Source organism: Leptosomus discolor, chromosome 3 (genome assembly GCF_034619465.1).
Source record: "Leptosomus discolor isolate bLepDis1 chromosome 3, bLepDis1.hap2, whole genome shotgun sequence".
Taxonomy (NCBI): Eukaryota; Metazoa; Chordata; class Aves; order Leptosomiformes; family Leptosomidae; genus Leptosomus; species Leptosomus discolor.
The window spans coordinates 75,419,307-75,436,683 of record NC_141393.1 but is presented as its reverse complement, the minus strand read 5'-3'; the positions used below and the strand labels follow the sequence as shown (position 1 = coordinate 75,436,683).

Sequence of the window (17,377 nt, the reverse complement as noted above, 5' to 3'; positions counted from 1 at the left end):
GATGGCCTATATTTAGTTCTGAAAAAAGGTGTGATGGAAATGTCATTCTATCCTCCAATGTGAATGAATGAATCTGATTTTTATGGTTGCTCTTGAATATTATTTCTACCTCTAGGTAATATCCCTAACCATACTAGATACATGGGTTCCATTTTGTGATTGCAGCATCCCAACACTTTTCATAAAACAATTAAGAAACTCATTGATCAGCTTTCAATAACCGGATTCAAGAAATCACTACACAGGAAGATAATAAATACTCCTGATAATTCGCATAAAATAAATTTCATTAAAAGAGAGGTGGGAGATTGGATTAAAAAGAAAGCCCAAAACTTTGCCAACGGTGACAGACAAAAATGCCATTTGTGACTTCACGATTAACACTTCAGTAATCAAAAAATATCCAGTTTCTGTATTCTGTATTTCCACATAAAAGCCTATTAAAAAAAAAAACTTTGTGCTTGTCTTGTTATTTCATTACAGTTTAAATAGTCCTGTATTTCAGAAAATTCTGTATTGAATTATGGAAGTACAAGCATAAGAAAACCTCATTTCTATTTATTTCTAGTTTTAGAAAAAAAAATCAATGGCTGAGGACATCCACCAGCAGATGTTTTACACATGACAATTTTGATTCAAGTTTCTGCTCATCGCCAATGGAATTATCAAGTGAGTGAGTTTTCAGTTCTGACAGCAAGCTACTTTTACTGCCATAATTCAACACAATTTTTAGGTTTTTTGTTTATTCACTGAGGCCATAAAACCATTGCGTCACATTTTGATAATTATATTTTACTACAAAAGCAACAGGAGCAGAAGCTGGCCTCAAGAAGTAAGGGAGCACAGATCAGAAAATGGGAATAAGCTCATTCTCAGAGATGCATCAGAGCAGCTGGATTTACACGCTAACTAAATGGAGAGTAAATAAAACAAATATGTAGTAAACTATTCACCTTCCTATTTTAAAAGAAAATTCAAAATATTTAAAATGCAGAACTATAAAGTAGTCTACTCTGAAGGAGCTGTGGGACTACCTGTGCCTTTCCAGTCATTTAGCCAGTGATTGCATAATCAGAAGAAAAGCAAATCATGACCTAGAAGTACCATAGTGTAGGACCCTGCACAAAATATCAAGGCCCCTAAGTGACTTTTGTTCAGGTTGAGCAAGGATGGTTAGTTAAATAATACAGCTCAACCTTTGCTGCAGTTAAATACGAACTGGCATAACTCCAACGAACATTTTGGGATTTGAGCATTTACTTGTCAGTTCTGTTGACATGGTAGGTTTGGAGGAGAGCCAGCCATTTTGCAAGTATTGATCAAGCCGGCAAAAAGGTAAACAGTGAAAGCTGCTGGTTTCTTTTTACATGTCAAAAACACATGCATTTTATGAATGATCTCTAATGTGCTGTAGCAAGCAATTATTACATAAACAGCATGGACTATATTATTGGGCATACACATTACCACATGAAAGCAACTCTAAATTTAACCCATTCATATGGTAACATTTTCCTTCAGGTTCATCACACAGTTGAAGAAACTTCATTTTTCATCTAAGGAAATACAGTACTTTTTCAAATGGAATTATCTGAAGGAAAAATGAAACATGCATAAGTTAACTAAAAATTACTATTAAAATGCCCAGTTAATGTTTTTCTAATCCATTTATGCCCTAATGAGGGATGCTTCTAACATTCCCTGGGAACAGAGATATAAAGAAGAAAATTTTTTGGGTTTGGCACCACATTTAAAATATTTTAAACCTTTTCAGATTCTAGAACCTTTACTGAAGGTTCATCTAAGTGAAATATTCAATAGTCTGTGGATCCAGCAAACATTTGCCTGAGAATACTTAATTCAATATAACTGGACGAACTTGGAAAAATTCCAGTCTGGCAATAGAAAAGGATTGTTAATTCTGCTGGTTTAGACTAGGAAATAGACTGGAGTTCTGCAGCGTGTTCTGGGCAGAGGGATAACGTTTTAGCAGTTCTGAGGACCCCCACAGAAATTGCAAGGGCCACAGAACAACCTGTACAATGAAAGTGGGAACAATGAGGGAGACAGTTTCTCCCTTTGTCTACTAAAGGTGTGCCTTACTCATCCCCACTAACCAAAGGTCCCACTCTTAACCATTCCCAAACATAAACCCTTCCAATTAGCCGGAGAGCATCACCAGGTAAGTAAAATTGTCCTTGAAATAAGGCATAGGAATGCAGTTGAGGAGCCAGAAGAGGTAGAAGAAAGGGAAGAGGAGACCTCCACATCAGCCACTGCAGAAAAGAACAACACATATGTCCTGTCGGAGAAATATATGCATCCATTTTGTAACCCTTGTATTTAAGGATTTCATAAGGCCTTGTGTTTAAGACTGCTCAATGAGACTTAAACGAGTTCATCAGAACATTAACAAAAAAGAGGGGGCACAGAGGATTTCAAGTTACAGAAAAATGAAGTGATAGGACATAAAAAAAAAAGTATGAAAATGCAGAGGACTACTTGAGCATGCACAGGGCAGCATTTCAGGGGAAAAATGTTAAGTCTGCAATGACAGAAATGAGCACGGAAGACCTCAACCAGCACTGCACTGCTGATTTACAGCAACACACGCAGGAACATTAACTGGAAAAAAAAAAAAAAACACAAGGGCTAAATGCAGGCATTTTGTTCTATTTATTAATTCAACTGATTAACTCTGCATCTTTCATCACTGCAACTTCTACAATCTGTTGAACTGGCCTTCTTTGAAGCAAAACATCTGAAGAGCTGGCGTATGTTTGTGTATAAGGCATAGCGTGACAACACAGCAATTTATCTTCAGATTTTGTCAATGTTTCTCTCATAAGTGTATTATCTAAATCTGACACTTATTAAATTTGTCATTCTAAAGGTTTCATCTGTCTTTGGATGTCTGTCTTTTGAATTTTCACAAACTGTGATTGGGAATGAAATACAAAAAGGTTTAATCCATTCAGGAAAGTTCTAAGCATCATTTCAGAAAGGCTAGCAAAAACATCTGCTCAGTGGTCTAAAAAGAAAACAAAATCATAAACTGTACAAAACCAGAACATGCCAAGGAAAATTCAAACGTCTTTAAGAAACCTAATGGTATATTCTCATTGCAGTGTTTTGAATTCTGACCACCTCTTTTCAAATAGAAGAGATCTATGGAATGTGAATGAAAATTATTTGAGGAATAGAAACAGTTCCACTTATGAAGATATAATTAAAAAAATTAAGACTATTCAGTTCAGAGCATATACTAATAAGAAGTCATGAGAAGATATAAAATTATTTAGTAATTTATCATATAGCAGCAGTCAGTCAAGACTTCCACTGACTCTTCTCACAAAAACCCTAAGTCACATGTTAAGTTAAAATGGTAAAAAGGTCAAACATAACCAGAAGATATGCAACCTACCAAAAAAAAAAAAAAAAACCACCATCAACAAAAAAACCAAACACCTAACAAAAACCAAAAGCCACACAAAAACTTTACAGAACTCACTGTTCCAAAACCTCTGAAACGCAATTAGATACTCCTAGCAACAAAAACAGGGAAGCTACTCAAAAGCATTAAGAAGATGTAAAAATCTCTTACAACACCAAAAAGATAAAAAGACAGTTTAACAGGATTAAGAAAGGGCGTTGTCTACCATATAGAGGATTTGCACTTTCCTGTGAAGCATCTGGAATCAACCATTAGCAGAAAGACAGAAGACTAAACAGACCACACATATGTCATGGGATATATATATACACACATTCCACGTCTGTGGCCGTAACTAATACCACATGACTGGGGAATAATAACGTCCAGTTTCCTAAAAGGATGATTGTGTCTCATGTCCGTTATACGCTGTGAAAAAGGCTGTAATAGTCCCCTAGAAACAAAAGAAATACATAGCAATACAATAAATGTTCCAGGCATTTTGCTACTACTGAAGCGTTCCAGCTATGCTCCACAATTCCTTATCTAATAGCCCTCTCAGGCCACCTTTGCTAATTTCCCACAGGAGCATCAAGTTACACCACTACAAAAGTCAAATTTATCATAAGTTAATTTCTCTAAAGTTTTCAAAAGGAAAAGCTTCAAAATTAAAACTATGTTAGAATTTTGTGCATGTAGAGCGCACTTGTTCCAAAAAATGCAGTGAAAATGTTGAATTCCACATGTTATCTTTGTGTCTGCATTCCTTTAATAACATTTCATAACTTAGCAGGCATGGCAGGTAACTCATGGGAGACCTCGTTTCTCAGTATAGCTCTGGAAAAGTGAAAACGTAGCTCCGGAAAAATCAAACCAGTTGCACAAACTAGTATTTAGGAGTCTGAATTGTCCCATCCCTTTCTGGACCATATAGGGAAGCAGGAAGTGGTAAAGCTCCCCGTTAAACCTTCCCTTACTCTGTGCACATTATGAATGGGCAGCACTACTCAATCAACACTTCTTTCTTTAAAAAAGCAAATATAGAGTAAAACTGAAAAACAGCAGAGAAAAATCTCAAGATTTCCTTTCCTACTCACTGGCCAAAGTCCCCCATCAGGTGAGTAGAGGACACATTTTCAGCAAAGTGGGCAAAATTATTTGTTCTTTCCATACTCACTCACTCACAGCACAAGCGGAAGCATGGCAAGAACTGTAGAGTTTGTTTTTGCAGCTATGACCTACTCTCAGAGCAGGCTGTAAGGAAGCCACAGCCTAGCGCCTCCTGTCATTCTGCCTCATTAGCAGGTGGAAGAGCCACAACTCTTCTAGGTTGTACTAGAGCTACAGAGATCTGGGAGGTTTTGCACAGAAGAAAAATGGACTGAAAAGAAAAAGAGACGTTTGAAGAGAGGACAGAGTGCAGAACACCTGGATGTAAGCTAAAAACGTAACACAAACCAGTATCTTAATAATCCAGTTGCTTCCTATTTCACTAAAGAAAGACACAGCACAGTATCATTTTGCAAAAATCAGGGCAATGATTTCAAGTAAAATCCAAAATAACATTCTGCTCCTTTGAAGTTGTAAAATGATAATTTATTCCACTTACAAAGAAGCAGAAATATTTTTTTCCTTTATTTTATTCCCTCTAGCAAGTGCACAGCATTACTTAAGTATATATGCAGGAAAATTGCAAGAAATAAGACCTTGTGTTATCCAGGCATTTACGGTCATTCTTACTGATACGCATTGCACCATATGTGTCCACAGATCTGTACTGAGGAATAGAAAGACAAGCTCCTGCCTCCTGGGGTGCCAGCTACCCAATTAAAATAAAAACTACAAAAGCAATTAAAACAGAAGGTGCAAACGAAAGAAAAAAGTAGAGGTAGGGGTGGTTTATACCACAGAAGATAGCTCTCTTGTGAAGAACAGTATGTGTTTGTTTTTCCATTTTTAATTTAAAATTAATTGCTTTAAAATATTCAAATTTTAATATAATTTTAAATATTTATTTTCTTTAAAATATCTGTAGGCGGTTCTATGAAAAACCTATGTTCTGGAAAGAATTTCAATGAAAAATACTGTGATTGCTTGTATGGTTTTCAGATCTACAAAAAATTACTTTTAAAAGGTCTTGGAGGGTAGCATGGAAGATCTCCAACGCAGGAAAGCAACTGAGAAAATAAAGCTCAGTGACTGAAGCAGAAGTCAGTACCTGCCACCCTGATGATTTCATGAAAGAATGAAGCAGGCAAATAGCACAGTGAGCCAAAAGCCAAGCAGAAGTCAAGAAGTAACACAGACAGGGACAAAGACAGAATCAAGCTCACACAATTTTGAAAGGAACAAAAAGCTAAAGCCAAAATCTTCGAAGCAGCAGCTTAGTGAGGAGCAGTGGATGGAGTCATGAGGTAATTCCTGCAGTTGGAGAAAGATAATCCCTGGAACTGCATTTTGTAAAGATTGTAAATAGTAATGTCAAAAAGAAAATAACCCAATGGAGGAGGTTGCAGCAGCTTATATGAGACATGAGAAACTTCACAAACTATTATGAAATAATTCTGGAAAGGCATGTATAGGTTTTAGAGAAGTGAGCAGGACAATTAATTAGAAACTTCCCCAACATACAAAACTACACTTTTCAGAAATCATCATGTGTTCCAATGGCTCTTCTCTTTCAAACACTTTCAAACAATAGAAATTCAAATGTATTAAGGGGGGGGGGGGGGGGGAAATTCGGGGATGGGAATGTCTGTGTGTTTGTCAGTTGTCCCCCCCATCAGCACCAAATCATCTCTAGGAAGACAAAAGAACAGCTAAGAACCTGGACAGAGGGAAGAGTCAAAAATGACACTACAGTTACGTGACTAGCTGGCTGGAGCATAACAATCTCACTGCAACCAACTGAATAGGTACAGAGAAGGGAAGGGGGGCAATGATAAGAGCTAACACTTGGCATTAGCAGTGGGAGATCCAGAAGATTTCAGAGAGAGAGTTACAGATACAATACTGAGCAGAAAGGGAAAAGGTCAAATTTGGAGACATCTGAGGGAGACCAAATGGGAGCTGAACACAAGAGAGTCTCTAAGGTCCCAAAGACCAGAAGAAGAATAGGGCAAGTGCAAAGTGACAGTGGCCAGGGAAGAAACTCACAGAGTAGAGCAATTGATTAAAAGAACAGGAAAAAAATGGTCCTTAGCTGTGGGAAGTAGAGAGCCATCAATCACCTTTTTGTGAATATTGTGAGTGGCCAGAAACCATGGAAACCAAAGAGATGAAAGAGGAAGCTGAGGCAACACAAACAAACAGCTTTAGGAGCTGAAAAGAAAATATGAAAATTGACATGGACGTAAAGGGAGAACCAACTAGGATGACAGATGATATGCTGTACAGATGAACAGCCTACAATTAAAACAAGAGCAATTCCTCGTTGTAGACAACATTGATAAAGAAATTGGGTTTGACTTGTAACAGTTCTCCTGATTTTGAACATTTCAATTTAGTAGCAATAAAAATCCCTATGAATTCTAAATGCAATTCTAATTGTGCTTATAAATGGTAGTTTCACAACTATGTATGTTACAATAAACACAAATTAGAGGTAAATTAAACCTTAATTATATCTAGCAAGTTTTATGTCCTAATTAAAAATGGTATTCTAACAATAAAAATGACTTACCACCTGAATTAGCTCTGCCACAATTGTCTAATCTTCCTAAACATTCTTTGTGTGCTCCAGCTCCACACTTAGAACATAAATAGCCTTGATAAAATGTTCCCCTGTAAAATAAAATTAGGTAGTGATACATTAGAGGTAATAAATTCCACGCATAAAGGAAATAAGAGGCATGGCAGAAGGTATTAGGAATCATTTGCTGTTCTGCATAATCATAGTACTTAAAGGCTGGAGAAACAGTGACAACTGACAAGCAGTTCATCTGCTTTTCATCACTACTAGCCATTTAAAAATCACAACCAGATAGTTCTTCTGGACTACTAGCAGAATAACAATCTCCACTTCAATTTAGCCCAAAGCAACTTTGGCACAGTACACTCGAAATTGTACTATTATGTAGCTACCCTACTATACATCTACACTTCGTTTCATCTCAATGCGAATTTGCCTAGACACCATGAAGAACAAGAACCATTTCAAGGGAGTTGTACATTTGAATATATATTTAAGCATTAAGGAGTTTCTAGTCTATATTGCAAATATTCTTGACTTTAAATTTGTTCATTTTAAAAAAAAAATAGATAGATATCCAGGTACACTTTAATATTCAGAGATGCTAAGTAAGGAGTCACTTTCCTTACTCCAAATGTTTTCCAATTCCCCTTAATGAACTGGAATCTGAATTTGAGTCTGAGGAAACCGATTTACTTTCAGATTTGTCCATGGCTTTTCTCTTAGGTATGATTCACTGAATGGCTAACAGGGAAACAGCTTTTTAGATGTACCTCTGAGCAATTACATGAGTTCCATCTACTGATGTATGTGTTTACTTTTCACACTAGACTGATCTGTCTCCAAGATTATCCTGACCAGCTTGAAGTGATTGCGCATCCTATTCTAACGTGACACCTTCAGCTTCAATAGGAAAATCAGGTGTCTCGTATGGAACACAGGACTGAACAAGTTAAACCCAAACGAAAAGTACTGCAACTGCTATTTACTACAGCAATTTCTAGACTGTTAGTGATGAAATACATTTTTAATTAAATTCAGAAGCTCAGTATTTTTAAGTATGAGGTTAGACAAAGACAAGTAAGCAAAAGGTATAAAAATATTTCAATGCAGTCTTCCATTTCTATTTTTTTCCTTATTGTTACACAGGTATGCAAGATTCTTTAGATAAAAGTATGGGATGTAACATTATCCTTCACTACAGATGCTGATAATACTAGGATTTTATCCCACTTAAAGAATAGACACCAAGATTCAGAAAATTTTTTTCCAAGTATTTGCATATTAGCCTATGTTTGAAGCTTAAAATGACAATCCATTTTTAAAAATTATTTAGGCACTTTATGAGACTAAGTCCAGTAGACTTTCAATACAACTTAGCTATCCAGGGACATGTCTATATACCACAGTGTAGCTCTTGAGAATCCCTGAGCTATCTTTGAGCAAACTTAGGCAGAAAAATGCAGCATCATACGGGCCATGTCCTGAAAGCAAGACAGCCGTTTCTCAGCAACAGCAGTTAGTGCAGTAACAGAGACGCAATGACTCAAGTATACTGCTTCAAATTCAGAAATTAGCCCTGCCATCTCTAGGCTCAGGATGTCTGTACCACTCTTCATAACCACTTAGTCCTTACTGCATTGAGGGGAAAAAAAAAATCTTAAGAAAAAATCTCTGAAAATCCAGATCAGTCTAACTGCTCAGCAAAAAGGTTGCTAAAGGAAAAAATACATGACACAGAGGAACATACTTGAGGTTATTTTATTCCAAGCCTGAGCTTAACAAAAGCACTAGGCATACTTCAGATGCCCTTTCCAAAACACTGTGGCTACATTTTTAGGAATATCAACAATATGCAACACAGAATAGTAGAATGGTTTGAGTTGGAAGGGATCTTAAAGATCACCTAGTTCCAACCCCTCTGCCATGGGCAGGGACCTTCCACTAGATCAGGTTGCTCCAAGCCCCATCCAGCCTGGCCTTGAACACTGCCAGGGAGGGGGCAGCCACAGCTTCTCTGGGCAGCCTGTTATGAGCACCTGAACCAGCCGAAGTTTACAAAGCTTTTGCATCTCCAGTTTACACTGTGAAATTTAGGGTCAATTGCCCTTACATACTGTTACACCATTGGACACTCCATATTTAACAAAATAACAAGGTAGCACCTAGAAGATAGCTCAAATAATGAATGAGAAACTACAGGTGTGCAAGCATGTGCATGTTTCAGAGGAAAGAGGCAGAAAAGACGGAATTTCTTAGCTTGTTACAAATCCTTGCACATGAAAGCACTAGTGGTCTGCTAGCACTTCTTACCTAGCTTTGCAACATCTATCTCCAATTTGTCTACGTAACTCTGGTTCAGAAACGCCTGTTAATGCCTCACAGTTATCTTCTGTCTCACAAAGCAAACTCCCCATATCAAATGTTTATGAGCATTGTCACTACCCAATTTTCTGAAAAAAAAAAAAATAGTCCATCTGTTCTTGTGACTGGTGGTCTACAGCAACAGGCCCTGTGGAACTGCCATGATAGTCAAAACTGTACAAAACCATTGTCATTTACTCCTATATAAGAACTCCTGTATTAAATAAAGCAATTCTCATAATAGAATCATGATAAATCAGCCTTCTGATAAATGAAAAGGATCTTTAGGTCCTGCTAATATTTGAAATTTGATTATAAAAACTTGCTAATACAATGAGAAACTCTATGTATGACTTCATGGCTTGTCTGTCTTGGACAGGTAACCAGCCAGCCATGTGTTTCCACATACTCCTTTGACTCAGATTTCACCTGGGAAAAAACAGCTCAACAAATCTTACCTCAGAAGCATCTGACAGACTTTGCAAGACGTCACACGACTGAAGGTATGCATTTTGAATTCATGAAAGCTTGTATCTGCATAGTCCGGCCGTATGTTTGACCTAAAATAAAACATAAAATCAATAAAAAATTGAAACTCTGCTTTAAACCGATGAAATCTAGAACATGATGCAGCATTCACAGCAGGAAATCTGAATCCATGAACAACTAGTTTTATTTACACTTTAATGTTTTTCATTGAGGTGAACCAGAAATATGGACTTTACCACACACCTTGAAATGACATCTGAATTATGATATTATGCAGACCTCAAAACACACCCTGTAACTACCTTAGGTGTCACAATAACTTGAAAACTATACATCAAAACAAATATCATCCAGTTTTTATTCCTGTTCAAGTAACTAGGATCATTTCATGGACCCAAAGAACAGTCATTTTTTCATTCTCAAATATTTCGTAATGTGGATGTACAAGGATGAGCAACTCTTACCGACATTTGAAAATCCGAGCAGCGAATTTGGGACAGTTAGGTCACAATTATGCAGCAATGCACTGGATAACACGAGTTAATTCAAAAGCAGTTAGAAAATATTTACTGAGGTTTGGCTAGTCTATCTTAAATGCACTGCCCAATGCCTACGGCTGTTGCTACATATACTTAATTTAACAAATAAAATAGAAGATCACTATTCACACTGCTAAGACACCAACACACTATTGGCAGACTTATTTCCAAAGACCAAATTTAGGTACAAAGCACTGGTCCATTACTGTACATGTGTTTTGTTTATTCTCCCTAATGATCCCTTTTAAAAGCAGGAGTGCAATTTAAAAATGACCCACTCATCATTTTGTTGTACTGGTGACTGCAGGTTTACTTAAGTTTGAAGATTTATTAAGTAATCCATTAATATTTTTCTGTCATCCTCCCCACTTCCATAACTGCAAGGGGAGAACAGGAATTTTTAATTGATTTTTTTTTTTTTAATGCAAAAATATCTCCAAACTAGCTTAAGTGTCAAAACCAGCAACACTGAAACGCTAGGTGTATAATTTAAAATTAGCTAGACTGTATCAGACAAGGAAAATTTATACATAGTAAGGGTTATTGTATTTTGAAATATTACTTATATTGGAATGCTTAGGATTCCATAAATTTCTGGTATTTTTCTAGGAATGCATGATGCATAGGAATCAAAATATGACAAAAATCCTGAGGGCAAGAATGCAAGACTCTACAACACTCAAAGGGAAGACCAGAACCTTTTCCAACATACAAAATTACAAATTCATGCATTAAAGTTGGAGATACTTATAATACATAAAAATGAAACTTATCTAATAAGTAACTTCTAGACTAAAACATAGACCAGCCACAAATTCCAGTGAAACATAAATATAGGTAACCATGCAAGCATCAATCTCTTCAGGACTGAATGAAAAGGCTTATGAAAAAAACATTCAAAGAATCTCTTTAAGTATCTAGTGTCAGAAAGGTCAGTCTTCTAATCCGCCTGCTGAAAATGAGCGTGCTGAAAATGAAACTGTACTCAAAAAGCAAATGAGATTTTGCTTTTATGCTTGAGAACAACCTTACAGTCAGGACTGTTTTAACTAGCTCACTAGTGTCTCTCTGCGCTGGGATATGCAAGACGTCAATACCACAACTCCCGCTAACTAAACCAGGCATGGATACTACCCATTCACGGCAGGAAGGTATAGGTAACAGGATCAAATTAACCTCAAAAAAAGTAAAGAACTTTTTGAACCAGGACAATAATGTATCATTTCGGGGCAAACTCTGCAGAGCAAGGCCTGTATTCCACATGTTTGCCAAGGGGCTGCTAAAACCTCTCGCTGCGCAGTTAACTACGGACAATCCTGAAAACTCCCTAGAACAAGTTACAGGATTTACACTCCCGACAAAAGCTGCTTTTTATTGACCATTTGGTTCAGATCAGGATAGCTTGCAAAACCACGTCAAAAGTATCAGCCCAACGTGCAGAGACTCATCAGATTTGGAAGCATATCAAATTAATCCTAACAACCTGACCATTTTTCAAGAACAAACCAAAGAAAAAATTCCATTCATTTAATTAGAACAGGATCAATCTTCTAAAATAATAAGCATAGTGGATGAAAAGAAAAAAAATTACAACTTCATACAGTCAGTTGTTTAACACAAGCATATGACTATATAACTTCCTTTCGTATGTAAAATTCTCTTCCATTCTTCTCTCAGGCTATCTTCCACAAAGATTGAAATACATGAACTACTGAAAATACACCTCCTGTTAACAGAACAAAGACGATACACTGTGTTCGTTCTTCTTTATATTAAAAGTAATATGTGAGTTTCTTTATATTTTATAAAGCCATTCAGTTTCATTTTACAGTCCTTAATAGGAAAAGTTATTCTTGAGAGGGGAAAAAAAAAGTATAATGCTAAAAAGGCAAAGAACAAAGCTGGTGCCTCACAGAAGAGCTGTCACAAGGCCCTTCACCTTCTTTCAACGTAAGTTATTTTATTGCACCTATGGGTCAAACTATCGGATTATAACGTCCTAAACAAGACAGAAGATTTACCCAGATAAACAGACTTAGATCTTCGGCTCTCTACTGTATGCTAAAACTTAGATACATTCATCCTACTTACAAAAGTAGAGGAATACAAAACTGAAAACATAAACAATACAAACTTTGGAATACAACGCAAACTTGAGTTTATCTTGTCCACTATCACCTACAGGAAGACCTAGTCTGGTTCCAAGTACTAAACAGTTCTTAGCGATCATAAACATGTATCATAAAGAGTGAATCCCTGTTTCTTTAAATCCGACCAGGTTTCAGTTTAGTGATTGTAAGATTCTAACAATTACTTCAAAAAATTCTCTATCTAAAAACCTGTTCTTTCTTCACCACCTACACGTCCTTAATACTCCCTATCAATCCCCATCAATTCTAAGGCCAAGCTAGCACAAAGATCTTCTAAAATAGCTTTTTAAAAAAGACCTGAGCCGTAGTAGCACACAGCAACTATTAATAAACCAAAAGGACCTTTTAAATTTTGCTAGCCCTGCCTTCCACCACTCAAAAGATACAAATTTTCTCCCATTTTTCCCCAAAGCCACATCACCCAGAAGGAAAAGCCCAAAAAACCCTAACAACAAAAGTTTAGTGAATCAAAGGAGACGCCACTGAAGTACATGACCCGTAGATTAAATGAAACCGGAACAGACTAGAGCCTCAGCGTATTACAGAGGAACCTGCGCAGAAAGCACAGGAATCAATGGAAGAAGAAGCCTAACCTGCTGCTCAGTCTTTATTTTTGCACAGACTTAGAAGATACTTCCAAGCAGTTGTCTCAAAATGAACAATGCCATTGCCTTCACCAAGAGCAGCAACATTCAAGTTTTCTGTTGTCTCTTCCCTTCTGTTTCTAATCATTCATCTTAATTGTCTCAGATTTGAGGTCAAACAGGAATGGGAAAATGTGGTTTATTTCAGTTTACATATCAGCAAAACACAGTCTCAAATTTGAGAGTCCATCACATTTCAAAAAGATCAGGATTTTACCCATTATCTCATGATTCTCTTCATATTTAGATATATTGTTATGATTTGATTCGTGTTGGACAAGAAGGCATTTCATCACTGCTCAAAAAGCCAAAAAGCATTCACATTTACACAAATGCAGTTTCCAGTCATCAATATTCTGATAAAGGCAGTAGAAAAGAACAGTGCAAAGTAAGAAATAATATGCTTACTCTGAAGACAGAGCACTGTAAAGTGAAGCATAATACAGAAAACCAATTAATTATAAATGAAAAACCATAAAAAAACTACAGCAAAAATAAGAAGATAATGTGTATTATCTACTGTAGAGGTGGAATAAGGAAAGTTTTGTAGAAAAACATATATTGCAGTGCTAACTGTGGACAGGAAGACTCTTGCACATTCTAGTAGCTGATCAGTCATGCTGCATTGTGGCAAATCCAGTTCTGTAGTCACATTACACATCACATCAGACAAGTCTGAGAATCTGAGGTGGTGCACTGTAGCAGCACTTACCAAGTAGCAAGTCTTTTAATGTAAAGTCTGAAACTTAACGAATCAAGAGGTTTGATGTTTTAATTTTCAAATATTGCTTTTCAACAAATCAGAAATAATGCAAACATAACCCTCCTCGATACCACATGGAAGTTTCCAACCAGAGATTAAGCACAACTCATCTGTGACTGTCAAAGCCCAAACACCACAAGGACCACAGGAAATTTTTTTCCACAAAACCTTTCACAACTAATAGCATACACTATTTTTTGAGTTTTTAAATACAGCAAATAAAGCTGATAACTTCAACAGAAAAACAGCGGTCACAGCATAGCCTACAACTTTCCACAGTTACATCCGACCATAAAAAAGTTCTTTTAGTTACAGCATTCAGGCCTTGCACTGATACCCTGAGAACAAGAGCAGAGCTGCCACAACAAAGAGAACATTTCATGCTTCTCAAATCTTCTTTTCCCTTCTACTTTCCAACCTGTGGGCATGTTCCAAGACATAGAAGAAAACTGAATATTAGGTCAATATTCATTTTAAGGTTAATACTAAAAATACTTTCTTCTTCAGAAGGAGAATTTCTTGCCGGGGATTTAAAAAAAAAAAAAGGAACCTACATGCAATTGTTACAAAAACTCAAACATATTAAAGCCATTTCTGCAGCTAGCATTAGGAAAAAAATCTAATTCAGGACTTAAACTTGGTTCCTTCCCCACCAGTGGAACAGTCACTGGTCAAGCCCTCTCACAGGCTCCTCATCCTCCTTCTACAACCGCTTCTACTACGTGGTGCCCCAGGCTCACCACAAATGAAATATTTTCTTCATTGCTGCTGTCAAGCAATCTTGACGAGTGGCCAGAGCAGCAAGTCACCCATATACCAGAAATACTTAATCTGAGGTAAATAGTGACAGCAAACATGCTCCTCATGTTATGGTAAAAGTCTGTCTCTCATTTTTACAAGCAACGGGGGGAGTCAAAAGTAGTTTCCCTTCCTCTCTTCTACTTTTTCTCCAGGCTGTTTTAACTCCTACACTCTAGCAAAGACAAAATGTCAGGATAGGGAAACACAGCAAATCTGTAAGTAGGAAAATTTTTCCAATTCTCTCCTCAATTCATTAGCAGTTTTTGTAAGGGACAGCCACGAGTGCCCTCTCCTGCATAGTGCTGGATCCCCATAACCAGATTTACTCCAGTTACTACAGCAACGTCCTTGGGCTGCCCCTGAGCCTTTTGAGTACAGCTTTCTCCTTCCAAGCTGCTTGCAGAATATTAGTCCCACGGGGACCAATTCACTGGTACACCACCAACCCAGCGACCTGCAGATGCTTGTCTTGCTAGTCTCCTTCATCACTTGGACACGCAATCCTTGTCTCTGCATCAGCCACGGGAGCCACCGTTCAAGAAGCAGAATGACCACCTTCTTCAGGCAATCCTGCATCTCCGAACCGATCTTTTGTCTGTAAAGTTTGCAGAGTTCCGGGTAGAAAAGAGTTATCCGGGTATCTTATTCAATTGCCCTTGATCTCAGACGACTTCGGAGCACTCAGTCTTTGCTGACCTTGTGCATATGAAATATTCTCCTTTTAAAAATACTTCTCCACATCTGCAGTGCCACTTTCTTCGACTGACTCTTACTTCTCAGAACAGTAAACTGATCATAGGCAACTCTGCCTTCGGCCACCCACATAACGCAATACCTTTATAAATCATGTCAGAAAGTGTCACATTATCAACAGTCCCCCACAAGCTTTTGCAGTCAGAATTCATTGTAGTAATAATCTTCGCCTCGATTAATGGCACAGCTGACCACAGAGCAATGCTACAGATAGCCCAAAATTATCTTGTCAGACAAGACATCTAGGCATCTATTCCTATGCCTATAGAATAAGGAATAAATTCTCTCTACTACGTTACTTCAAAATACCAAAATAATTGTACATATGAATAAAATGAAACAGTTTAAGCTACAGTTTTCTAACACTTTCCTATAGCAGCTGGGATAACAGATGAAAAATTTGAAGTAATTCTTAACTCTCAGGACACAAACATGTCACAATCAAAACACTAATACTTAAGTCAAAATAAAGCAATGAATGCTGGTAATCTTGGCATATCCAACAGTGTAATTTCTATATCTCATTTTACAAAACTGAACTTGGATCATCTTGGGTCTAAAGGGTTTCCAAGACGCATACTGCAATGAAAACTGTACATCATCAAATATCAAGCAGCTTAGATGGGATTTGTTACTGTCATTGCCTTACTTAAAACCATATTCTGACGAGAACACATTAGGATCGGAATGTGTCTGAATAGCAACAGCACATGACAGGTGTTTGGCTACCTTACAGCAACAATTTAATTTTTTTAATCAGCATTCTTACATTCATGGTGGTTTCCAAGAAAAAAAACTACACAGTGTACCTTTCACAACAGGTTGGACTAAATTAATTGTAATTTCTTCAGTGGGCTAGGCACAAATACGCTTTCTTTTACTGCCAGTCTAAACTTCCTCTACACAGTTAAGGCTTGCAAAACAAAATACACATGAAAACTACTAAGCTTTCAGCCCCAAAACTTTTATCTCTCTACTAAATATGTAAATACTACAGATAATGTGTCCCAAGAGAATAAATAAAAGGCTAAGAGATAGTTTAACATAGCTCTTTGCTGCTCTTTTCCCATGTGGAGAATATGCACATTAAAATCCCAGTCTCCATTTCCAGAAAGGCCATATTTTTAAATATATAGACAATTAAAAAAAAAATAATCTTATTTCACAAATTTTTGACATACTGAGTACATCCTCACTTGGATGTTTTGCTCTTCAGATGCTTCAGTAGCCTTACAGGCTTTAAGAACTATTGTCCCAAGTTTGTTTTGCACAGACATATTACTGAAAGTCTACTGGCTGCCAACAAATCTAACAAAAATATAATAAAGGGATAAAATAAAATATTATGGTGATTAGATTAATTAAATTCTTATAGCAAGTTTAAATTTTAAATAGGAAATAAATGAAATGCAAATAACACTGCCTTTACTGAGAAAGAGCACACAAAAGAGAAAAGGTGGTATTATAAAAAAGAGTGGAAGCAACTAGAATCTGCAGTCTTTGGCTCCCGGTTGTGGGTGTCAATGTCACAGCACAGCACTAGCAACAAGAAGGTATCCATCAGCAGAGAGCACTGAAAGCCTACCACACTGTAGCTTCATATTCTGCAAGCAGTTAATAGAAGGAGACTTCGAAACACGGCACAAAGAAAAATTTTCCTCTTTCTTTCATTCTAAATCTATTTACTATTACCTTTAATGCCACCAGTTAGAAACTGCCATTTAAACAACCTGCCTGCAAGATCTGCTGC

At 37.0% G+C, this 17,377-nt stretch overlaps 1 protein-coding gene across 2 annotated transcripts in view; it reads right to left on the bottom strand.

The window, feature by feature from the left end:
- VAV3 (vav guanine nucleotide exchange factor 3) overlaps positions 1–17,377 on the bottom strand; it is a 175,909-nt gene that overhangs the window by 60,326 nt on the left and 98,206 nt on the right. For both annotated transcript variants that reach the window (XM_086462617.1, XM_086462618.1), the window contains exons 16-17: positions 9,947–10,048; positions 7,116–7,216 (exon numbers count right to left, since the gene is read on the bottom strand). In XM_086462617.1, the coding sequence (XP_086318743.1) occupies positions 7,116–7,216; positions 9,947–10,048 (203 nt within the window). The remainder of the gene's footprint in view (positions 1–7,115; positions 7,217–9,946; positions 10,049–17,377) is intronic.